We start from the raw sequence: 26,061 nt of genomic DNA on the forward strand, positions 1-26,061 counted from the left end.
AACAGACTAATGTCCTTAATGGTCACTAGCACAAGTTGCTTAAAAAAGAAAACTTGTTAGTTCACTACTATGCAGATCTACTCAAAAGTAAATCCGGCCTACTTTAGGGTTACTCCCAGGTAAATGATATCTACCTTAGTCAAACCAAAAGAGGATCATCAACACTATGACATGTTAAATAATGATTAGAAATTTAATGCCATCCTTTACTATTTAGGTTCCCCCAAATTCCCATAACCTTGCCAAAACCAAGATGAAGAATGATGTTAACACAGTAGTTCTGGTATTACGCTGCTAAACTTAAGGAAACCAAGTGAAGGCCTCAGAGGATCCTGCCTCCTTTCACACAAGTCCTCTGAGCTTCTTGTTGCTGCCAGAGGCAGATTTAGAGGAGCACAACCAGCTGACCAGCATTGGGCACAAAGCTGAGAGGGCATTGCAGGGGGTGTCAAACAAATGATGACCAACGGAAGGTGAGAGGCGTTGTGTGTACTGAACTTTGGCATTGCACAGGGTGCCACTGGAATTTTAAAGCCCAAAGTCTGCCACTGCTGCTATGCTTGGGCTGGTGCAAACAACAATAATACATCATATATAGATGTTCTGTTAGCCTGCTTATAGTAATTAAAACTTGATGCAGTCATTCAGAAGGAACTGTTAAGTTCAAACTGATGCTTGCTGATGGCTCACCATCACCACCAAAAAACCAGAAAAACAATTTGGGCATTACCCAAGGAGAAGAAGAAGAGTTTGGATTTGATATCCCGCTTTATCACTACCCTAAGGAGTCTCAAAGCGGCTAACATTCTCCTTTCCCTTCCTCTCCCACAACAAACACTCTGTGAGGGGAGTGGGACTGAGAGACTTCAGAGAAGTGTGACTCGCCCAAGTTCACCCAGCAGCTGCATGTGGAGGAGCGGAGACGTGAACCAGGTTCCCTCTATCGCTCTTAACCACTACACCACACTGGCTCTCAGGAGGAAGTATGTGGAAGGAGAAAAACTTACTAGTCTTCTTGCGAGCTGTCTGGTTGGCAGGGCTCAACTGTTCAAGATACAAGTTTTGCTTTTTCAAATATCAATGAAACATGATATCCATTGTTAGATTGAAATCATAAATGTTAACTTTGTTTTGATCACATAACTAAACAATGAACACTGTCTAGCCCACTAACTTCTTTATTACTTATATGTGGATTCCGTGATCTGAATGTCTATTTCAAGAATCATTTTATAGAAGTGGTATAGATTGAAACAGAAGTGATTCAGTTACAAGTACCTAAATTCAGACATTTCTATCTCCCTCCCCTCTCCCTCTTCTTCCTGACCTTTTAAAAATGCTTTGCCTTTTATATTTGGGGCAGGAAAGCATAAGTAAAGTATCATAAAACTTTAATAAAATGACCTTGGAAGAAAAAGCAAACATGCAATATATGAACTCCAGACTCCTCCTCCTGGCAAGAAAGGATAGAATAAGGCATGCATCAAACTCCTTTAACAAGATGCTTTGCATTCCATTTTAAGGTTGATTTTCCTGTATATTCCTACCAGTAATATCAAACAGATGTTACAAAGGACCATTGAAATAATTATAGATGTTGCAGACATATTCTGTATTGAAAGATACTATAATTTGATCGCCTCCTTATATCTTTGGCTTTTACAGAGCTGTCCAAGTGGTTTATTTGTTTCATTTATACCTTCAGAGGATGCATACCTTCTTCATAGTTATGTAAGTTGCTGGACGAAATACCAAGGCACAACATATTTGCATTCAGCTTCATGTGAAAAGTGGAAGTTCTTAATTAAATAGCTACTGGAAGTATAAGTTATGAAAAGCCCATGTTTGAAGGAGTTGACACAAAAATCCAGGGAAACTTTGTCTCAGTAAACAAGAGTTGTTACCTTTTAGTGCTTCGTTCTTTTACAGGAAAAAATATTTGCAAAGCTTAACTTCACATTTTTTGTGAAAATGAAGTTATCTTCTTGTAGGAAATACCTGGCATTTTTCAAACAACCTTTATAATAGTAATCTTTGCTATTGTTAACTTTGGCTAGAAACAAAAGATCAACTTATTGACTGGCACGGAGGACAGGAAAAAGGTGAATGCTGGCTGATTGCTAGGTCTATTAATATTCTGAGAGCCATGCATATGCTGTGGCTGCCAGATTATCAACAGCATTTTAAATTTAAGTTTTTATAGTGAATGGGATTCTTATGCAAACTTACCTTTCATAAACCTAGAAAAAACCTTTTTGTATGTGATACTTTGTATCAGAGTAAAGTCTTTCAGAATGTCACGGGCAGAAAATGTTCCAACACCCCACACCTAGTGCTGATGACTGGGGAGGATGGTGCACAATCACCTCTCCACTAGCCCCTGTCAGCAGAGTAGACCAGGGTACTGTGGGGAGTGGGTCTGTTCTGCCACAGGAGAGACTTCTGCTCCACTCAAGCGGACAGTAAGCTACCACCAGTCATAGCCAGCGGAAATACCCTGGAAAAGAGTGTTTCTGGGCAGGCTGGGAGGTAGGATCCTGGTTGCTTTGGAAAACCCCATGGATTTCCCATGGGACTGTATGCCCTTACCCCTGTCTGGAGTTGGCATAGCTCCAGCTGAAGAAAACAATGTGTGCATCCCATCCTGTCCCGTCCTGTCCCTTCCCCATCCCATTCCCTCTGGCCTGCAGCAGCCAGCAAAGCTTTCAATGTGGTAAAGAATCTGCCACTCCTTCCCATCCCCTCACTAGGGCTGCTTTTCCCATTTCTCTTATAAATCACTATACTGTAAATTTAAGTTTGGCAATGCTGCAAATTCAATGGCTTGACCATTCTTGCTTAAAATCAAGTTAACCCATATCTTGCAAATATTTCAAGACACATGACAAGTGACAATCATCACAGCACAGCTGTAATCACAGCTTGAATATACCAAAACCACTCTCTTTGTGGTTACCAACTTCTCAGACTTCTCCTGTATAAAATATGTTGAAAAGGAGTTGTAACATCAGCAACCTTCAATTTCTAAATAAATCTACAGCACCAGTAAAAGGAGAAGGAAATGTTTCTCAAATTTGTTACTCAAATATGTTTTTCAGCAAAGAGTTTGTACAATAAACCAAGACACATCTCAAAATCCACTTCAAGAAGGCATCATACCAAAACCTCACAGCCAAAATTGCTGACTAAAGAACCAAACAAAGCACTTATACTATGCCAAAAATAAAAACTATACTTACAGTCTGGTCAGCTTCAGCGTGTTCTGAAAAAGCAGCTCTGGAAGAACTTGAAGTTTATTTCTGTTCAGCCGCCTAAATAAAGAATGACCAAAGTTAACAAAGATTATTTGGAGACTCTTCCAGGACAGCAAATGTTATGAACAATAAACGTTACAAATGGTACTCTACACACAGAATCTTTCAGGGTTTGTTTTTTTAAGAGTGATCTTTTCGGGGGTGGGGGCAATTGCAAAAAACTTTGAACCCAAGCTTCCTTTTCTTATGTCTAAGAAGCCTTTCTCTGCCTGTTGCCACACTCCCACCCCAAGAAAATATGACAGAGGGCACATGACAAAGAGAGGTATCCTGTTGAACTGAAAACTCCAGGTTTTTTTGGTCTTCAAGAGGAAAACTTGAAAACCCACACAGTTTTTGAAGCAAACCCAGGATCACACACTGCTAATTACAACTGGTTTCTAAGTATGGAAACCCTGCTTTTTTGAAACTTTAAAGATGCCCTCATTTATGCCGTGCTAAGATATATCGGAGATCTTGAAGGATACAGTTCCAGAATTGTTTGTATCTATGACTGTACTCACATCTGCAATATAGTTTTCACCTTCTACAATTACATTGTGCTGTTCCATTACTCCCAACACTTCTTTCCTTTTTGTTCCATTTCCAAGGAGTTACATCAGAGCATGTTACGATGCTCGTCCGGATTTATTCAATTGCAGGCAGAATAGCACAGTATATAAAAATATACTTCTCTTTCCACTAAGCATCTAGGTTCTGAGATAGGCATACCATTGATATTATTGCTCCTTTGTTATATTACCAAACTATTTCTTTTTCAACCTTTAATTTCCTATGTTATGGTTAATTTAAAAACCATATGCAGAAGAAGTGAGCCATATAGTACAAATTCCAAGAGCTTCTTTAGTCACACCAGTTATACTTTATGACTGATTTGAGGCTTGTGAAAATCACTCAGATAACTCAGATCACCCTTAGATAACTGCTGAAACCCACAGATGCAACAGGACTAAAGCCACAGTTATCCTCTCTTTACACATAGGACCTTAAGAAAGTTGAGGCTCTAGGAACCACCATCAACTCATCACTGTTCTCTCCCCACTAACAAGATTCCACAGATATAAATTCTATACACCGTCCTGGGCACTTCATCTAAGATAAGTACATCACAACCTTAATAGGATCTAAAAGAAGAAAACAAAATACATTAATATATCAATAAACAAACTGGGAGTGTGATTGAGGAAGGGCAGCCCATGTTTGTGATAGTATCTTTAACAGCAACAACAAATTTTTAAATAATATTTTGTGTTCCTTAGCATCTAATCCATCAGCTTTTCAAAAGAGATGAGGAATTTAGCAGCTGGGCCAGCAATGCTTTATTTAGAAGTAAAGTTGAGACTTATTATTGGGAACATTTGGGTGTGTAACTTTGTCATTGTTTAGTTTTGCTCAAGTTATATGAGCTAATCAAGTTTATTTGAGACAGCTGCATTTTTTCTATATATGTTGCAGTTAATGTGTGAATTTAGCTAATAACATAATTAGTGTGTAAATTGAACCATCAAACTCCAACCATTTTGTACATTAGCTAGTTACTTTGTATATTATTTTGTATAAATTGCTAGCTATTGCTTAGAAAAAGTACTAGATTACTATTAATGTGAGCAAAATAAAAGTACACTTGAAGACTACATCTGTTTATATTTGAATTCTTTATGCAGAATATATTTATAGGCAACTTTTTCAATAAAGTTTTCTGAACAAGGAAAATTGTTATTTCACTAAGTTCTGAAAGGAAGAGCAATGAATGCAATCTGCTTAGTGCTACTCTAAATTTAACACATGGTTTATTGAACATAGGCACTGAAGGAAAACATAAAAACAGCTGAAATAAATAAATAAAAATTGTCCAGTAGCACCTTAGTTGATCTCTAAGATGCTACTGGACAATTTTTTATTTATGTCAGACCAACACAGCTACCTACCTGAATAAAAACAGTTGTGAGCCCAGCTCCCATTCTATAAGAGACCATAGGAAAGGAAGTGTTTGAATGTGGAACAAGGCTCAGATGAAGTAGAAAGGAGCTGATCACATTGGCTGGCCACTGCCTGCATGGTTGAGGAACCATGGGTGAATTCCTGATCCACCTGACCCTTTCTTCCTCTTCCCAAAGTAGACTACAGGTCCTAATAAGATACTGCCTTCCCTTTCCTTGGCACATCTTTATATACACAAGAAAGGATTATATTGTCTTACACATGGCCTGAGTGGAATGTGAAAACAATACTTAAAATATATACTTAAATTTTCTTCCTCCCTAGAATCTGTTTCTGACATTTAACCTGCTTTTGACTAAACTCTGAATGTCCAGGTCAAGTGATAACTTGTGCACATATCCAATAAGCATTATCAATACATTGTGTCACTAGTATCTTCATATGGTTTACATATATTTAAATATGATATATTCTTGATAACTATCATGAACCAAAATAAAAGCACTTTCCACGACTCAGAAACAGAGAGGGTCTGACCAGCCAGGACCAGTGGTGCAAGCTGTGAGGGTTCTGGATGCAGCCCCCAACACTGAACAGAGTCTGAGGCCCATTGAGTCCAAAATATCCATAGTTTCTCATGCACTCAACCAAAATCTACCAGAAGCAAGAAGGGGTATTGTTGTTAGGTATACAAATGTTCAATGCAACTGCAGAATCATTTATCAATCATGATACTAATAATCAAGATGCCCATAAAGTCTTGTTTGGTCTTTGGTGGTGGGCTAGGACAGGCATAGGCAAACTTGGCCCTCCAGATGTTTTGAGACTACAATTCCCATCATCCCTGACCACTGGTCCTGTTAGCTAGGGATGATGGGAGTTGTAGCCCCAAAACATCTGGAGGGCCGAGTTGCCTATGCCTGGGCTAGGTGTCTCTTCTTACAGTGCCGGAGAATATTCCAATAATGGCACCCCAGTTGTGGAACACCCTCCCTCCTCATGGTGGCTCCTCCTCTGTCTATTTTCTGGCACCGCCGGAAGACAAACTTTCTTCCTCCAGGCTTTTAAATAGGGTTTCTGATTATCTTGGGTTTACATGACAAATTGATCTGTCAGTAACAGGTGTTGATTGTATTTTACTGTTAAGTTGTTGTGGTCTGCCCCAAGATCATTCTACTACATAAATTAAATTAAACTGGAGAGCTAGAACATTTTAGCAACATTTTCTGTTTCCCTTATGCAATCCCAAACCAGACATGGCATTAAGGTCAAGCTGGACGTGACATTAATTACGTGAATGCAATTAACATACATATTTTTTGTTCTGTAAATAGTAGCTTCTGGGAAGCCTGTGCTATCTCAGGACCATGGAGAGTGGGGACCGATAATAAGTTGCCTCTCCAAAGCTATTTACATTTCAAGAGAAGCTCACATAATTAGAGTTACTTCCCAGCAGCCTCTATTTAAACAACAAAAAGCATGCACATTAATTGTATTAATGCATTTAACTTCACTTCTTCTTTGACCTCAGTGGAGTTCTATCAGAGTACAGAAGCACAGGAGCTCTACTCTGCTATTCCTTACTGATTTGTTTTGGAATTATCTTTAGTATTCCCCTACTATTTTCATCATGGTCCTTGTGACTACCCAAATCTGCCCCCATACTAGATTTTTTTCAAATGCAGATTTATTTTATGTGCTTGGAAATCTGACAGCTTGTTAACACTCAGTGGCGAGTTTTAATCTGTTCAGCACTAGCTACTTCATAGATGGTTTGAACCAAATAGAGCTAGAGTCTGAGACTTATCTTCCTTTCAACTACATGAAACATCAAGTTTTAAATGTCAAGTATATCAGACACTGGGATGCGGGTGGCACTGTGGGTTAAACCACAGAGCCTAGGGCTTGCCGATCAGAAAGAAGGTCGGCGGTTCGAATCCCCGCGACAGGGTGAGCTCCTGTTGCTCGGTCCCAGCTCCTGCCCACCTAGCAGTTCGAAAGCACATCAAAATGCAAGTAGATAAATAGGTACCGCTCCGGCGGGAAGGTAAATGGCATTTCCATGTGCTGCTCTGGTTTGCCAGAAGCGGCTTAGTCATGCTGGCCACATGACCCAGAAGCTATCTGCGGACAAACCGAGCTCCCTCGGTCCGTGACTGGAGCTAACGGTCAGGGGTCCCTTTACCTTTTTATATCAGACATTATATAAATAGAGAAGCCACAATATGAATAACACAAATATATTCAAATAAGTGACATGTTACTGCTCCCCCCCCTTACATCGGAAATCCATTAACAAAAAGGTACAAGAATGTTTTGTTCAGAACTTGATTGCTTTGATCATTTTGCCAATTAAACTCTATTTGTAAAGGTATTTTAGCAGTTATAATTTCCAACTCTTATTTGCTTCTAAAACAGAATCCACTTAGAAAGCGAATTATGCAATTTCTTATTATATGTCCTCACCCTCATTTAGATCTCTCCCTCAAGCAAAATAGATTTTTAGGTGTACCTCAGAAATCCGTTTTTACTTTCAACTGTAGGACAGAGGACTTAAAAGATGGCCAACCTGTTAATTATACCCTGTGATTCTTTTATATCTTCCAAGTGTTTTATGAGCTGGATTGTTAACAGTTTTATAAAACTTTCCTATTACCCAGGGAAAGAGTCAGAGACAGACAGATTCATGTATGACTAATGAAATAAATGTCTTCAACTTTACTAGAAAACACAGTGAATTGTATATATGGTCTCAAGGAAGGCCTATAGCTCAGTGGTAGTGCATCTGTTTTGCATACAAGAGGTCCCAGGTTCGATCCCTGACATTTCCAAGAAAGGCTGAAAAGGCCCCTTGTCTGGAACCCTGTAGAGGTACTGTCAGTCAGCTAGACAGACCAATGCTTTGACTCTGCATAAGGCAGCTTCCTGTGTTCCTATGATGTGTTTCCCAGAAGTCAGAAGAACTTGAAGATGGAGTCGCAGGAATCTGAAGTACAGAAAGCAGAGGGTGCTGTTCTGATGTCCAGTCAAAGGCTAAAGGTCAGGCTCCAGGTATTTATCAAGGGGCTTCATTCTCAACAATGAATATACTTTCAAGAATCAGTAAGTTCTTGTGCCTTTCTCTCCTTTTGTGGTTTGCCAGAAACCAGAAGGGGATAAGCATCATGGCATATCAGAGCAGAGAGGTTGAGCCCAATGGCTCTTAAAATTTTGTTTACATAGTGTAAACCTGGTTGCAGAATACTGTACATCTGAACTAGCTCGGAACCCACTAACTGTAGGGGACGCTGTTCAATTCAACCCCACAGACGCAGACAATGTGGGACACTGCTGCCAAGACTGTAATTGGATAAACTATTCCAGCATTCTCACGCCATAATAACAGCCAACTCAAATTTTCATGTGAAACAGGAGCAGCTGCTGCAGATTTTAGTTAATATCTGGAGAGGGAATGAGAGTAAACAAACCAAAGATGAACATAAATAAAACTGAGAAAAGAGGAGTGACAATACCATTGGTCAATGAGAGCTGAATAGGCTCATTATTGATGGACCTTGCCCATCATTTGTCAGTTAGGATCAAGGTCTAATAATACTCTTTATAGTAAAGGGTGGAGAAAAAATCTTAACTAACAAATGTACTTTACTTTTGCATCTAACCAGGAAACAAAATTTTCTCTTAAGATTTATTGAGAAACTGTAGGCTATTTTAAGGGCATCCACCTTTCTTGACATCTTTTCTGTCCCAACAAGAAAAAAATGTCATTCAACCATGCATGCAATGCAGCTATGATTACACCTAAAGGTGTGTCCTTGCTATGTTAACAACAGGGTTGAAAATATACCTAAGAAAAGGTGACACAGCTAAACTCTCATTAAGCTATCATTAAGAGGGTTGCAGACAAATTCTAGAGTTAGGGGTCAGCAGAGAGGGAGCCAAGTTTGCTGACAATATGAAACTGTACAGGGCGGTTAAAGCAAAATGAGACTGTAAAGATCTCAAAAAATTACCTCTCTGAACTTGGTGAATGGATAGTAAAATTGCAAATGCAATTCAATGTAAACAGGTGTCAAGTGGTGCATGCTGGGTCATAAAAATTATATTCCACATACAGTATATGCTTATGGTTTCTAAATGGGTGGTGGCTGATAAGGAACAGCCTTGGGATTGTAGTGGATACCCAATTCAGTGCAATGAAAAAAGTGAATTCCATCCTAAGGATCATTAGGAAGAAATTGGAAATAGAACTGTGGCTCTACAAATCTACTGTGTACAATTTTGGTCACCTCACTTCAAAAAGAATGTTGTAGGAAAGGCTCTGAAAAGGGCAACCAAGATGATCAACTAGAGCACCTCCCCTTTGAGGAAAGGTTCCAATGTTTGGAGCTTTCTAGTACTGTATTGTGATGACCAGCTTGTTCTCTTGACAGAACTCTATTAGCCTTTGCCCTGCTTCATTTTGAACTCCAAGGCCAAACTTGCCAGTTGTTCCTTTTATCTCTTGATTCCCTACTTTAGCATTCCAATCCCCTGTAATTAGAAGAACATCCTTATTTGGAGTCATTACTAGAAGGTGTTGTAAGTCTTCATAGAACTGATCAATTTTACTTTCTTCAGCACCGGTAGTTGGTGCATAAACTTGGATTACTGGGATGTTAAAAGGTCTGCCTTGGATTCGTATCAAGATCATTCTGTCATTTTTGAGATTGCATCCCATTACAGCTTTTGCCACTCTTTTGTTGACTATGGAGGGCCACTCCATTTCTTCTATGGGATTCTTGCCCACAGTAGTAGATATGATAGTCATCCGATCTGAATTCGCCCATTCCCTTCCATTTTAGTTCACTGATGCCCAGGATGTCAATATTTATTCTTGCCATCTCATTTTTGACCACATCCAGCTTATCATTATCCATGGTTCTTACATTCCAGGTTCCTATGCCATATTTTTCTTTACAGCATCGGACTTTCCTTTCGGTCCAGGCATATCCGCAACTGAGCAACCTTTCGGCTTTGGCCCAGCCGCTTCATCAGCTCTGAATCTACTTGTACTTGTCCTCCGCTCTTCCTCAGTAGCATGTTGGACGCCTTCCAACCTGAGGGACTCATCTTCCAGCGTCATAACTTTTATATGCCTGTTGTCTTTGTCCATGGAGTTTTCTTAGCAGGGATACTGGAGTGGCTTGCCAGTTCCTTCTCCAGGTGGATCACGTTTAGTCAAAACTCTCCACTATGACCTGTCCATCTAGGGTGGCCCTGCATGGCATAACTCATAGCTTCTCTGAGTTATTCAAGCCCCTTCGCCACGACAAGGCATTGATCCATGAAGAGGTTGCTGACCTTGAGCCAGACATCTTGGAGAGTGAAGTCAAATGGGCCTTAGAAAGCACTGCTAATAACAAGGTCAGTAGAAGTGATGATATTCCAGCTGAACTATTTAAAAATTTTAAGATGATGCTGTTAAGGTGCTACACCCAATATGCCAGCAAGTTTGGAAAACTCAGCAATGGCCAGAGGATTGGAGAAGATCAGTCTACATCCCAATTCCAAAGAAGGGTAGTGCCAAAGAATGCTCCAACTACCGCACAATTGCGCTCATTTCACACGCTAGCAAGGTTATGCTTAAAATTCTACAAGGCAGGCTTAGGCAGTATGTGGACCGAGAACTCCCAGAAGTGCAAGCTGGATTTTGAAGGGACAGAGGAACCAGAGACCAAATAGCAAACATGCGCTGGATTATGGAGAAAGCTAGAGAGTTCCAGAAAAACGTCTACTTCTGCTTCATTGACTATGCAAAAGCCTTTGACTGTATCGACCACAGCAAACTATGGCAAGTTCTTAAAGAAATGGGAGTGCCTGATCACCTCATCTGTCTCTTGAGAAATCTCTATGTGGGACAAGAAGCTACAGTTAGAACTTGATATGGAACAACTGACTGCTTCAAAATTGGGAAAGGAGTACGACAAGGTTGTATATTGTCTCCCTGCTTATTTAACTTATATGCAGAATTCATCATGCGAAAGGCTGGACTAGATGAATCCCAAACCGGAATTAAGATTGCCGGAAGAAATATCAACAACCTCAGATATGCTGATGACACAACCTTGATGGCAGAAAGTGAGGAGGAATTAAAGAACCTTTTAATGAGGGTGAAAGAGGAGAGCGCAAATTATGGTCTGAAGCTCAACATCAAAAAAACCAAGATCATGGCCACTGGTCCCATCACCTCCTGGCAAATAGAAGGGGAAGAAATGGAGGCAGTGAGAGATTTTACTTTCTTGGGCTCCTTGATCACTGCAGATGGTGACAGCAGTCACGAAATTAAAAGACGCCTGCTTCTTGGGAGAAAAGCAATGACAAACCTAGACAGCATCTTAAAAAGCAGAGACATCACCTTGCCTACAAAGGTCCGTATAGTTAAAGCTATGGTTTTCCCAGTAGTGATGTATGGAAGTGAGAGCTGGTCCATAAAGAAGGCTGATCGCCGAAGAATTGATGCATTTGAATTATGTTGCTGGAGGAGACTCTTGAGAGTCCCATGGACTGCAAGACGATCAAACCTATCCATTCTGAAGGAAATCAGCCCTGAGTGCTCACTGGAAGGACAGATCGTGAAGCTGAGGCTCCAGTACTTTGGCCACCTCATTAGAAGAGAAGAATCCTTGGAAAAGACCCTGATGTTGGGAAAGATTGAGGGCACTAGGAGAAGGGGACGGCAGAGGACGAGATGGCTGGACAGTGTTCTAGAAGCTACGAACATGAGTTTGACCAAACTACGGGAGGCAGCAGAAGACAGGAGTGCCTGGCATGCTATGGTCCATGGGGTCACGAAGAGTCGGACACGACTAAACGACTAAACAACAACAAGTACTGTATTGAGAAAACGTGAGTGATAAGAGGTATATAAACATATACATGGTGCGGTCAAAGAGGATAGAGATTTTCTTTTCTCCTTCTTTCAAAGCACTAGAACTCAGAGACATCCAAACAAGCTGAATGCTGGAAGACTCGGGAAAGACAAAACAATGTATTTCTTCACACAATACAGAGTTTAAAGATGAAATCAGCTCCAGCAAGAGGGAATGATGACCACCAACTTGGGTGGCTTTAAATCAGGGGTGGGGGACATTTTCTGGTCAGAGGTCAGATCTTTATGTCCCACACCCCTAGGAGGCCAGAGTTGGCAAGTGGGAAGGGCCATCCACCTGTCAATCACCTGGCATCATAGCAACACCAGATGCTTTCGTTTGAAGGCCTCTGTTACTGAGATTTCAAAGCAAAACACAATACTTTCAAATAGCCCTTTGTAAGTATCCTAATGCAGATGAGGCCATCAGTGGCTACTAGCCATCATGGCTATGTTTTACCTCTGCTGTTGGAGGCAGTATGCCTCTGGATCCCAGCTGGATACCATCCTGTGCTTTTATGTGATAGTCAAGACAGAAGAGGGTGCAAATAAAGAGGACCTAACATTCCACTAACGCATTTAGAACAAACATTAACATACATGTCACAGAACTACAAAATTGTTGAAGCAAAGAATATACAGAAACAACTAAATTAATAGTTCCAGAAGCTTTAGTTCTATGCTGTGCTTTCTTCATTCACAACTGTAATCCTTGGTCTGGAAGCATAGGAATTGTGGTTTTAAACCCTCTGGTCTATTTAAACATGACCTTTTTTGTTTTTCCTTGAGTTCTTATGGGTCACTGACCTACTATGCAAATGTTTTTGATGAAATCGGGATGGCTTATTATTCTATTAGTTAAAATAAGCTTCTGTGTTTTTCAGGCCTGTGCAGATGCACCCATGCAAACCAAAATAATTTATCAAAATATGTTCCTTGTGGTCTTTCTAGCTGCCCTTTTCCTGAATTTGGCTTCCTCCTGTGAAGGCCTGTTGACAGAGCTGCTAATGGCTTCCTCTGTAGAAGAGGCGCCAAATTTTTAAGTGTTTAGGAAGGAGCAAAGTCCACCCTCATCAGTAAAGGGAGATCAAAAAGGTTCCATGTTGCAGAGTGTAGTTATTGCTTACTGAAGACAGACATGCTGTATCATGAATGGAGCTTAGTATTACTGTTCTGTCATTCATATTAGCAGACCAATAATGCTGAACAGGCAACACTGATTAAGGATTTCATTCCAATTCATATACCATATCACAGAGCCCAACAAACAAAAAGTGCAAAAAGATATAACAGCTGCTTGAAGTTCCTTTGCATTTCTATCCCAAGTTGTTCAAGTTGTTCAATTCAATACATTTTCTTGTTCATATTAATAAACCACTTCTAAAAGGCAGCAGCTGACACTAGCCAGGAAGGTTTAATTACCAACTGCTTCAAGACTTTAAAAATGAAACAAATGCCCCCCACCCACAAAATAATTAAATAAAAAGCTTGGGTTTTTTCCCTTTACTTCTTCATGCATTATGTAACATTTCTTCCTGTGAATAGGAACACATCTTTTATATCTAACCACTAACCACACATAGTATAAAACATGCTAATTTGATTAAGTCATAACTACACTGCCCAACATGCTACTGAATTTCTTAAGTAAATGTGTGTGTTAAAGTGCCTATCTACATCCTTAATATATTTGGAATCATTCCAACCCAGTTCCTGATGCCATGAACCCCTGGTCTAGTTCATAAGTAAGGCTTACCCTGTTTTTCCTAAAATAAGAGATACCCATAAAATAAGCCACAGCAGGATTTCTAAGCATTTGCGCAATATATAAGCCATACCCCGAAAATAAGACATAGTGATAGGCGCAGTTCTGTAGGGCCCCAAGGAAGAGGCAAGGCTGGACGCGTAATAAAAAATAAGACATTCCCTGAAAATAAGCCACTGTGGGTTTTTTTTAGGAAAAATAAATATAAGACAGTGTCTTATTTTCGGAGAAACACGGGTACCTATGGTTCCCTTGATCATCCAAACATGGTCCAGTGGCGTAACCATGGTTTATTAGCCACAAACCATGCTTGTAATTCATAGTTTGTAAAGCTTGGTTTACGTTAACTCAACACTCATTCATTATTCTAGTTTGCAAGCCAGCCCCATCCAAAATCTATAGAGCTGCAAGTAGGCTAAAGTAGAAACTACAACATAGCCATCTTCTGGACATCTCTCCTTGGCAATAACCTTGAGGGGGAACCTGCACCTGTGAGTCAGCATCACTAGTCAATGATAACTTGAGGTTTAATCCTGATTTATTAACCAAACCATGGAAATACAAGCTGCAGCTTGGTGTCACATGCAAACTAGACTACCGAATAATCAGAAATGCATGTATAATGCAGATTGTTGTGGACAAAACTTAAGATGCTTGTTGAAAACTTAATACTCTGTCCGTTCTCAGTGCCGGTGTATAAGTGGCTATCAACACTAATACCGGTACTTCATTACTATTATATTAGTGCATTACACTTTTCCATTAGACTATTTACCAGTGGACACATGTTTAGGTTTTTTTAAATCTGTCTGGCAATTCTTCTTAGTTAAGTTTCTAAACACCGCATGGCTCTAAATTTTGCATGTGGAGAAAGGGAGAGAGAGAGAAACTATAAGTGTTGTAAATTCTGTCCACTTTTTGCTCTAGCTGTGACCATCATGAGATGCAGTCTCTGACAGACTTTTCCCTTAGAAAATGTTTCCTACCTTTGCTCTAAGTCTAAGGGAACATTAAGAAGATAATCTAAGTATATCATTTTAGATTTGTTCCAATATAATAAATCATAGGAAGCTGCCTTAGACAGAGTTAGACCATTTAAAATTTTAAAAGAAATACAAGCAATATATTCAGAACAGAATGTGAAATTAATTGTAAATCAGGTGATAACGAAGGAATGTAAAATACAAAAAAAGGAACTAAGCAAGGATGTCCGTTATCACCGCTGTTGTTCATCTTGGTCCTGGAAGTACTTGCAAGAAATATAAGAGCAGAAAAAGAAATTATAGGGATAAAAACTGGTAAGAGTGAATTTAAATTGAAAGCCTTTGCTGATGATTTAGTAATTACGGTAGAAAACCCGAAAAATTCTCTCCCTAAGGTGATAGAGAAAATTCAAGAATTTGGGGAAGTGGCAGGATTTAAATTAATAGAAATAAAACCAATTTATTAGTTAAAAATCTAAAAGAGGAAGAGAAAGAAGACTTGGAGCAAAGTATTGAAATAGAAATCCATAAGAAAGTAAAATATCTAGGGATATGGTTAACAACAAGAAATATAAATGTGTTCAAAGATAATTATGAAAAAGTATGGTGTGAGATAAAAAGGAATTTGGAAATATGGAGTAGAATGAACCTTTCTCTATTAGGAAGAATTGTGGCAATAAAATGAATGTGCTGCCAAAAATGCTCTTTCTTTTTCAGACAGTCCCAGTAATGGTTAAGGATGATTGCCTCAAATGATGGCAAAAGGACATTTCCAAATTTGTCTGGGGTGGGGGAGGCCATGGATTAAACATAAGATACAGATACAAAAGAAAGAGGAGGCTTCGCCCTCCCAGACTTTAAATTATACTACGAGGCTGCATGTTTGGTGTGGATTAAAGGTAACGGTAAAGGGGCCCCTGACCATCAGGTCCAGTTGTGTCCAACTCTGGGGTTGCGGCGCTCACCTCGCTCTATAGGCCGAGGGAGCCAGCGTTTGTCCGCAGACAGCTTCCAGGTTGTTATGTATTAGTGTATATAGTTTTCCCTCAGGTCCTCAGGTCCTTGACAGTTGTTTTAGGATGGAACTTTAGGAGGGAATTTTGAATTATGTTTGATACATTGTTTGAGCCAGCCTCTATAAAAGCAGGCCGGCTCGGCAATGCAGTTCAGTTCTGTTCTGGCTTCCGAATAAAGAGCTTCTTGAAGAACCGCTGTGTTGTCTACCCACTATTTAATACTGGCGACGAGGATGGGATTGAAAGACAGAGCTCAGCCAGAATCGGACATGCAATGAGCTGATCACTGAACTAAATCACTGAGCTGAATCACTGAGCAGAACCAATTCAGAGCTGACCGTTCCGGCTAGAGCACTGTGTTCCATCTATCGCCCTCCACGTCGGCATCAGAATCATGGCTTCATTCGTGCCTCTACCGCCGTTCGCACCAGCCTCTGAATCACGGGACACGCTCCAAGAGAAGCTCCGTACTCACTACGCGCCCAAGCCGTTTAAAATTGCTGCCCACCACGCCTTCTACCACAGGAACCAGGCCGAGGGGGAGTCCATCAGCAATTATATTGATGCTCTCAGGAAGGCCGCCCTACATTGTGAGTTCCAGGACCTTGATGACGTCCTGATGGATTGAGTCGTCTGCCTAATCCGGAACATCCGTCTGCAGCAGCGCCTCCTCGCCAAGCCAGACCTCTCGCTACAGAAGGCCATGGAGGAGGCCGCAGCCGCAGAAGCTGCTGAACTCTCCGCCCAGGAGATCCACAAGGCCAGCAGCCCACACTCCACTATGAAGCCAGCTCTAACAGAAGGCGAGGCTCAATCTACTCCTCCCTCACAAGCGGCGGACGTGAATCCTAGCCAAGCCACGTCAGAGGTTCAGCAGGGCCCCCCAGAGTCTAGAGCCACTGCTGTGCCTGACCATCCGCCGAGTCCGCACATGGCCATTCCTTCGGCAGTCACGTAGACAGGGAACTTGGACTCACCACCAACATTGGTGGTGCCACAGTCTCAGCAGGAATCGGCCAACCCCCTGGACACTGGTACTGGCCCTCGGCGTTCCACCAGGGTCAGCAAGCGGCCATCCTACTTACGGGACTATGTCAGTAACTGCACTTGAAACGTTGCATTGTAAATAGAAGCTATGTACCTGGAAACTGTTATGCACTTGTACCTAATTGAAACCATTACGAATGTAACTAATACCTTTTCTCAGTGGGGAGGGGTATTATGTATTAGTGTATACAGTTTTCCCTCAGGTCCTTGACAGTTGTTTTAGGATGGAACTTTAGGAGGGAACTTTGAATTATGTTTGATACATTGTTTGAGCCAGCCTCTATAAAAGCAGGCCAGCTCGGCAATGCAGTTCAGTTCTGTTCTGGCTTCCGAATAAAGAGCTTCTTGAAGAACCGCTGTGTTGTCTACCCACTATTTAATACAGGTCATGTGGCCAGCATGACAAAGCTGCTTCTGGCGAACCAGAGCAGCGCATGGAAACGCCGTTTACCTTCCCGCTGGAGCGGTCCCTATTTATCTACTTGCACTTTGATGTGCTTTCGAACTGCTAGGTGGGCAGGAGCTGGGACCGAGCAACGGGAGCTCACCCCATTGCAGGGATTCGAACTGCCGACCTTCTGATCAGCAAGACCTAGACTCTGTGGTTTAACCCACAGCGCCACCTGGGTCCCTTTGGTGTGGATTAGGGACTGGATAAAACTGGAAAAAGAAGAAGCATTAGATTTGGAAGGTCACGATAACAGATATGGATGGCATGCATACTTATGGTAGGGAAAGGAAAGTACATAAAGGATTCTACAATCATATAATCAGGAAATCACTAATGAGAATGTGGGAGAGGTAAAAAGACTTAATAGAACAAAAACACCTTGATGGTTATCAGCAATTGAAGCTTTGTTACTCAAACCGCTTGGTAAAAGGGGGAAGTGGCCTACATATAGAGACTTATTGAGAGATCAAGAAGGAAAATGGAAATTAAAAGAGTATGATGAAATTAAAGAACATTTTCCAGAGTTGGTTACATTAAAGACAATTAAATGAGATGTATAAGGAGGATAATAAAAAAGGGTTTAGCTATACAATCTCTAGATTCCAAAAGGAGGTTATAGAAGAAGATATGAAGCTACTGAAGAAAGCATATAGTATTCTGCTAGAATGGGAAATGAAAGATGAGGAAGTCAAATCAGTCATGATCAAATGGGCACAAGATATAGGACACAACATACAATTTGAGGAAAATTGTGGAAGGTAGATTTGAAATTTACATATTGTTCTCTTTTGAAGGAAAACTACATGAAAATGATGTACAGATGGTATATTACACCAGTAAAAATGGCAAAAATGTATAAAACCGGGTCAAACGTATGTTGGAAATGTAAAGACAAAGAAGGTACTTTATATCATATGTGGTGGGAATGTAGAGAAGTAAAAAAATTCTGGGATATGATATATAACGAATTGAAAAAGATATTTAAAATGACATTTGTAAAAAAAAAACCAGAAGCATTTTTGTTAGGGATTCTAGGACAAGACCTGCCAAGGAAAATAAAAAACTTATTTATGTATGCTACAACAGCAGCAAGCGTATTGCTATCACAAAGATGGAAGAATGAGGAAATCCCAACAAAAGAACAATGGCAATAAAAACTGATGAGTTATGCGGAGTTGGCAAAGATGACATACAAACTACATGAGAAGGACAACCGTGACTTCAAAGAAGAATGGGAACTTTTTACAAATTACAAATGTACAGTTTTGTACATTTTTACAATTTACAAATGTACAGTTTTGTAACATGCAGAAAACAATATGTACAAACAAATCAGAGAGGGGAGCAGAGGGACGTCTTTAGAGGGTGGGAGAGGGAGGGATGGGAGGGGAAAGGGGGATTGTAATTGGCTATGTCATTGCTAATTTGTATTGTTTAAAAATTCTTTTTCTTCAATAAAAATGTTTTTTTTAAGAGTTAGATCATTGGTCTGTCTTGCTCAATATTGTCTACACTGAGCAGCAGCAGATCTCCAGGCTTTCAGCCCTATCTGAATATGCCAGCTAGTAATTAATTAATTACTTTATTAATTAGAGGCTAGCAGCCTTATACCTGGTGGAATTCCGAGAAACCAAAAAAATCAGTGCAGTTTTGAAATCAGTAATTAAAATCGGTGTAGTTTTGAAAGATTTGGTCCACCATCTTGATTCAAACTGGTGTCCAACTGTATCCAAACTATTGTATATCAACTATTCCTATGTTGGGAATTGGAGCCCCCTCCTCCCCATAGCGATCTGACAGGAAAAGGTAGCAGACTTCTCAAATACAGTTCATGGATCCAAATACAATCAAAGCCTTAACAGTTTGTATTTATACTTCCATAACAATATTTCCAAAAGCACTCTCATAGAGAAAGAGGCTAAATCAGAACTAGTCTTCAGTTAACTGAATGTTACACAAGCAATCTTCATCCACTGTACTTAGTTTTAGTCTGTATCAGCCACAGGATAAAATTTGAATCTTAAAAGAATTGTTCTCCTGAAGCATAAATCCAACATGACCTAAGTAATATGAAACATCTGAACAAACATTTATTTACCCCAATTCATCAACTTTTTACCCGCTAATCAGGAAACTATTCACAAAGAATTTCAGAACATTCCTTTTGAATGAGAAAAATATACTTTGATGTAGCCCAAATTTATCTCCCACCCTCCTCTCCCTGTAAATATCGCATAAAAAAATGAACTGTCCATTTCCAGTGCAGTCATCTCAAATGAAAGCAGCTCAAAACAGTCAAAAGAATTTATCTGAAACATGAAAATGGGATTCTGTAACTAAATCTTCCCCAATATACAGAATTGGCTTACACTGCAATACATCTTTCTTCTGGAAGACTGGGGGTGGAAGTTAATTTCCATGTGTACAAAATACATTACAACACATGAACTAAGCACCCAAATCAACAACCTGCACTATGTACACTACATGGTGCCAATAATATATTGATTTTTTTACAGCCTATAATAGACTTTTCTTTTAAACTGGCCCTTCTCCTTTAATGAGAATAACAAGTTTTCAGCTATTCACATCTCTACAATTGTGAAGCTCTACTATACTTGCCTACACAGTACTGGACATAACTGATTTCAGAGCAGCCGCCCACCGCCACCTCTGACTGAACAGCAGTTTTCCTATGGTGCAACCTTTTCCAAGGCCACATTTTATTTGCACTTAGTAATTTCAACCACCCTAAGTATTTTGCTGTCTATTAAAGTAAATCATTGCATTATGGTTTGAGAACTTATATGCATCCAAATGCTTAATCTAAGTTACAGTTTTTAGGAAGCATAAATCATCAAAGCAACGTAACTTGAAAGCTGTCAACAAGTGTGTTTTTGGCCTGAATACAATCTATAGACCTTTTCATATATTCAAAATTTACATGCAGGAACCATAACAAGCAATAAATTTCAAAGAAAAATGTCTATATTTTTAGTTTGTAGTTTTAGCTCTACTTTGATGTGCCGGCAAGTGAAATACTATTAAAACAACATTCATTTGGCATCAAAGTTTCATGCCTTTTGAATAACCACAAATGAAACAAGCATTATTTCCAGTGATATTTTATTGCAATATTAATGACTATTTGGCCAGAGTTCGTCTAGCTGTCATAACAGCTACTTTATTAAAAAGGGCTAATAATATTTTTTCATCTAATATAACAGATCAAACTACAAGTGTAATTAAATATTTTCAACAAGAGTAAAAAGGAAATTGTATGAATAAAACCTGTTTTTAAAATGCAGCCTAATGTTCAATACTGAACTCTGCAAACTGCATTAGTGAAAAGGCAATCCCATTCAGCCTACGGCAAATTATGTCACACTTTCCATGACATGTGAGCACTTGCACTGATTGGCCACTTTCTATTAGAGCTCATTTACACAACCATTTGAGCCTTGGCAACTGTGGGCTTTCTCAGGGTATGCTACTGGAGTTTGAGCCAGATGGTGTTATTCACCACATTGCTAAGCTGAGCCTACACTGCCTTTTGGTATTCAGCTGCCAACTGCAGATTTTCAGTAATGGAAATTGAACACCATAAGCCAGTCTGAACTCTGACCATATCAGCACATGGCACCTATCTGTCTTCTCTGATGAAAAGAACCACTACAACTACACCCCACAGCTTTCTCACTATATTAAGATGCAAGGTTTAAGATATTGTGCATGAATTGGGGGAGGGGAATGTCCTACTTCTCAACTTTTCTCCTCAGACCTCTTCTTCCTATACACTTTCCTTATCCACTGAATGAACTCTCTACTCTGTCGCAGCCAAACCATGTTACTTCTCCATTTACAAGTTTGCAGAAATTCAGCCCTTTCTCTCTGTCACCTTGGCAAGAACTCTCATTCATGCCCTGCTCATCTATTATCTCAGCTTATGCAGTCTTCTCCTCTCTGGTCTTCTGTTTTCTCAACTTTATACCCTCACATATATCCAGCACTCTGCTGCCAAAATCATTCATTCCCTGGCCATCTAATCACTTTGAATCCCTATGCACTGGCTTCCTGTCGATTCCTGGATCTAGCACAACCTGCTTTGCCTTTATTTTCAAAGTCCTACACATCTTCCCTGACCATCTCTCCACCCTTATATAGCCTGATATATCACTGTGTATTGGATTTCCTTCTCCAGCTTCTTCCATTACCCAAAGATTTCCATCCATTCTCCCTTTCTGCCATGTATACTTAGAACTGTCTGGCAGAACAACTTCGAATCTCTCCTTAAAGCTCACCTTTGTATTAACCTCCCTACTTCTTAAGGAACAGCTGATGGAGTTGGTTATGTTTAGCCTAGGAAGAGGTGATATGATATCCATCTTCAAATATCTGAAGGGCTTTCACACAGAAGATGGCACAAGCTTCTTTTCTGCTGCTCCAGAGGGCAGGGTCTGAGCCAATGGATTAAAATTACATAAAAAGCGATTCCAACTAAACGTTAGTAATGAATTTATGAAAGTAAGAGCTGTAGTTTGACAGTGGAACAAACTACCTCAGAAGGTGGTGGACTCTCCTTCATTGGAGGTTTTTAAGCAGGGTTGGATGGTCATCTGTCAGGGATTATTTAGCTGTGGTTCATGCATCGCAGTAGATTGGGCTAGATGACACTTTGGGATCTTTCCAGCTCTACAATTCTAGGATGCCTATGCCCTTCAGGAACTCAGCATGTAACTCAGTCAAAGCATGTGCAACTGAAATATCTGTATTATTGAACTCTGTTGATTCCCCTGTGTTGAATTTTAGATTGTAAGATTCTTGTAAGAAACTGTTCTTTTGTACTCTGTAAAATGTCATGCAAACTGGTGGCACTATTATGATTTTTATTCAGTGTTTTTCATAGATCACAAAATAGAAATCATAACTTGCTTATACAGTTTTAACAGCTTGAATATATTCCATCCTCAGGCTCAAACCATTTACCCACGCCCCAGAGTGGACAGCTGCTATGTTAACATGTACAGTGGTACCTCGGTTTAAGAACAGTCCTGTTTAAGAACGATTCGGTTTATGAACTCCACAAAACTGGAAGTAGTGTCCCGGTTTGAGAACTTTACCTGGGTCTAATAATGGAATCCGAATGGTGGAAGAGCACCGGTGGTGGGAGGCCTCATTAGGGAAAGCATGCCTCAGTTTAAGAACGGTTTCGGTTTAAGAACGGACTTCCGGAACGGATTAAGTTCATAAACCAAGGTACCACTGTATGTGATATGTCACCCCTACCCCACCCTCCATCACATCAAGATAGCTTTACCATCTCTCAACTGTACAATTTAGATGGTTTAGCAAGAGAGAATACTTACAGCCGTTCGAGTTGCTTTAGATCCTGAAATGCTCCACGTTCTATTACACTAATTAGATTCTCTTCCAAATGCCTATTTTGGGGAAAAAAGATATTTGTTGATGTTAAAAGTATAAGCAATCTTCAAATTACTCAAATTGCCTTTGTAAAAAATTTTTTTACAAAGGTTAGCTTCCCACTCTCTCCAAAACAAATGTTTATTTTTTAAAAAAATATTTTATTAAGGATTTTCTTGGGTTACAAAGGTAGTTCAGTGTCTCATGCATCATTTTTACACCCTATACATATCACGAAAAACAGGAACATTGGCAAAACAAATGTTTATTATCTTCAGCTAGCTTTCATCCCAAAAGGATCTCAAGGCAGTGAATAGCAAACCACTAAAATACAATGTTGCAAAACATTCACATTAAAACAGAACTATTAAGCAATCTAAAAACCAGTCATATTAACTAGGGAAACAGAGAAGATACCAACTCATACCTCCCTAAATGAAAATAATTCCTCCTACTTAAAAATGAGTTTATCCATTAGTTTCTTTTCTTATCTATCATATGAGAATAACCACTGACTAATAAAGGCATAGAAATTAGATGTGGCATAGGGGAAGGGCGGTGACAAAATTCCTTGGGTCAACTTATATGTTTGGTAGAAGACAGTAATAGGTTAAAAAGGTTGCAATCCTATGCATTACCCAGAAATAGACCACAATGAACACAGTAGAACTTGCTTATGAGTAAACATATACAGTATAGGATTATGCCAGGCATCCCCAAACTGCGGCCCTCCAGATGTTTTGGCCTACAATTCCCATGATCCCTAGCTAACAGGACCAGTGGTCAGGGATGATGGGAATTGTAGCCCAAAACATCTGGAGGGCCGAAGTTTGGGGATGCCTGGATTATGCGGTATCGGGTGTAGTAATCATCAGCACTACTTAGTTACTGACTGACATGTGCATCAAGTGTTAATTAGGCTTGAAGCATAGTTATCAAGTTAACAGAAAACCATACCAATTGAAAAACTCTATATAAGAGCTATCAGCTGATTTATATCTGTCTGTGTTAGATCTGTAATGTCTCTTTCATGCATGCAAGTTATTACTGCGGTCTCTGAGTGACTAAGAGCCATGTACAAACTTGGCCTCAGGCTGCAATTCTAAATACCATAATTCAGCTGAGTTCAACATGACTTATTTGACTAACCCTATTTTGCCCAAGGGGGGGGGGCTTGTTAAAATCACACATTTTATTAGTGAGCATTTAATAGTTTGCTAACACATTTCCACACAGATATTTCTACCACAGCATAACTTCAATAAACCAGACCATTGTCTGTTGTTGTTTTTCTGTTGATGTCACTTATGAAATGTCACTTAGGCAGTATTGCAATTCACACTTTTCTGGGTGTGAACTCACTGAACTAAGCTGGCTTTTACTATTTAGGACTGCACTGCCTAAGTCAATATCCTACAGAACTCTACAGAACTTCCTGCTTACTAATTTAGTAAAGTCAATTTACAAGCAACGAAACAATACAATAGGCTTATCAAAATCAAGTGTGGAAAGTACAATGTGCCTGACATTGTACCTTTGAAAAGTGTACTTTTAGCATATAAATGCAATACAGTGTATGCAGCATAGCTGTGTATCAGCTTGAAGACTGACAACACACTGGGAAATTTATTGCTTGTGGTAGATAGCTGCTGAATACTAAAAAAAGAGAGGAACTGCTTTAGGGAGACCCCCCCATACTCACAGAACACGAAGATTCTTAAGCCCAGCAAAGTCCACCTTTGTAATCCTTGTAATGTTGTTTCTGTCTAAGTCACTGCAAAAGAAAAAGTAAATTCATGTTTGACAAAAGCACCTGCTAGGCATTTCAACAATTTAAGAAATAACTATCTCTCTGAGAGGGAGAGAGCGCACCTACGAAGACAAGATTAATTTATTCATGCCATAAGGCATTTAGCAAGTTTGTAAAGACTGGTGTGCCAGACAAGACCAATTGGTACTTGAATAATGTCAGCAGCTTGCTGCAGGCAATACTACTACTAGAGCTATTACTGTATTTCCCTTTTCACAACTCCAGTGTTGGCTCTATCAGTCTTTTCCAGAACAACCCCAGATGGCTACTCAACTGAAGTTAATTAACTATATGAAAGTCAGGGCATTGTTGCAAGCCAAAATAATAATAATACTTTTTCCAGCACTGAGCCGGAGCTGAACCAAATTTAAATGTCACTATCACACCGAACTAGTAATGGTCCGTTCTGCAGAGAAGCATGTCTGGTTTCCAGGGAGAGCAAATTGGTAGTGCATGGTTGCCTATACGATTGAGAAGAGTAATACTTTTCTAAATACCGGCACACATGGAATTTTGCATAATTTGACATTTTATATTTATTTTAATGTATAGGCAGTGCAATTAAAAAAACTCTCTTGGTGTTAACACTGAGATTTCCATGTATGCTTTTAAAAAGCAAAATCCAGGATATAAGCCAGGAGGGACTCCCCTGCTCAGCGCCTGAAGGCCCCAGTCCTGCCACTCACCACCTGGCACAGGGCGGGGGCTGAGGCCTATAAGCACTGCTGATGCTGATGCTGCTACCAGCCAGGAGGACTCCCCTGCTCAGCGTCTGAAGGCCCCAGTGCTGCCACTCACCACCTGGCCTAGGGTGGGGCCTGATGGGCTTTATAAAGGACTGTTGCCGCCGCTGCTGCTGGGCAGAGAGGGCTCCATTTTGTTTTGTTTTTTTGTTTAAATTCCTGTTATTTTTTACCTATGTTATGTTAAACTGTATTAAGGATGTATTCTTAGTTTTAGATTTTGATTTATGTCAAAACTGTTTTCCATTCGGTTGTGTATTTTTTGATGTGGTTTATGTATTGTTTCTGACTTTTGTAATTGTGTTATTGCTGTATTGTTTTGATATTCAATTGGAAGCCGCCCAGAGTGGCTGGGGAGACTCAGCCAGATGGGCGGGGTACAAATAAAAAATTATTATTATTATTATTATTTTATTATATCATGATAGTTTCAAATATTAGCTTTCCCTATCTAATATTACACACTGCAGTCTTGTTGTCTATTACATAACAATGCATTTTTCCTGTCCCTGTATTATTATAAAATCTGCATCATAAAAACTAATCATGAATAAAGATGCTACTTGACAACATGCATACAAAATTTTATGTACAGATTTTAAACTGATTTGTATCAGAATCTAAATTTCCTTGATGCACAATTTGTTTTCTTCACATTTTCTG

General features: G+C 39.8%; 1 protein-coding gene across 2 annotated transcripts in view; it reads right to left on the reverse strand.

Moving 5' to 3' along the window:
- SLIT3 (slit guidance ligand 3) overlaps nucleotides 1-26,061 on the reverse strand; it is a 409,547-nt gene that overhangs the window by 353,008 nt on the left and 30,478 nt on the right. For both annotated transcript variants that reach the window (XM_035105175.3, XM_035105174.3), the window contains exons 2-4: nucleotides 24,548-24,619; nucleotides 22,791-22,862; nucleotides 3,240-3,311 (exon numbers count right to left, since the gene is read on the reverse strand). In XM_035105175.3, the coding sequence (XP_034961066.1) occupies nucleotides 3,240-3,311; nucleotides 22,791-22,862; nucleotides 24,548-24,619 (216 nt within the window). The remainder of the gene's footprint in view (nucleotides 1-3,239; nucleotides 3,312-22,790; nucleotides 22,863-24,547; nucleotides 24,620-26,061) is intronic.

This window comes from Zootoca vivipara, chromosome 2 (assembly GCF_965207765.1).
Source record: "Zootoca vivipara chromosome 2, rZooViv2.hap1.1, whole genome shotgun sequence".
Taxonomy (NCBI): domain Eukaryota; kingdom Metazoa; phylum Chordata; class Lepidosauria; order Squamata; family Lacertidae; genus Zootoca; species Zootoca vivipara.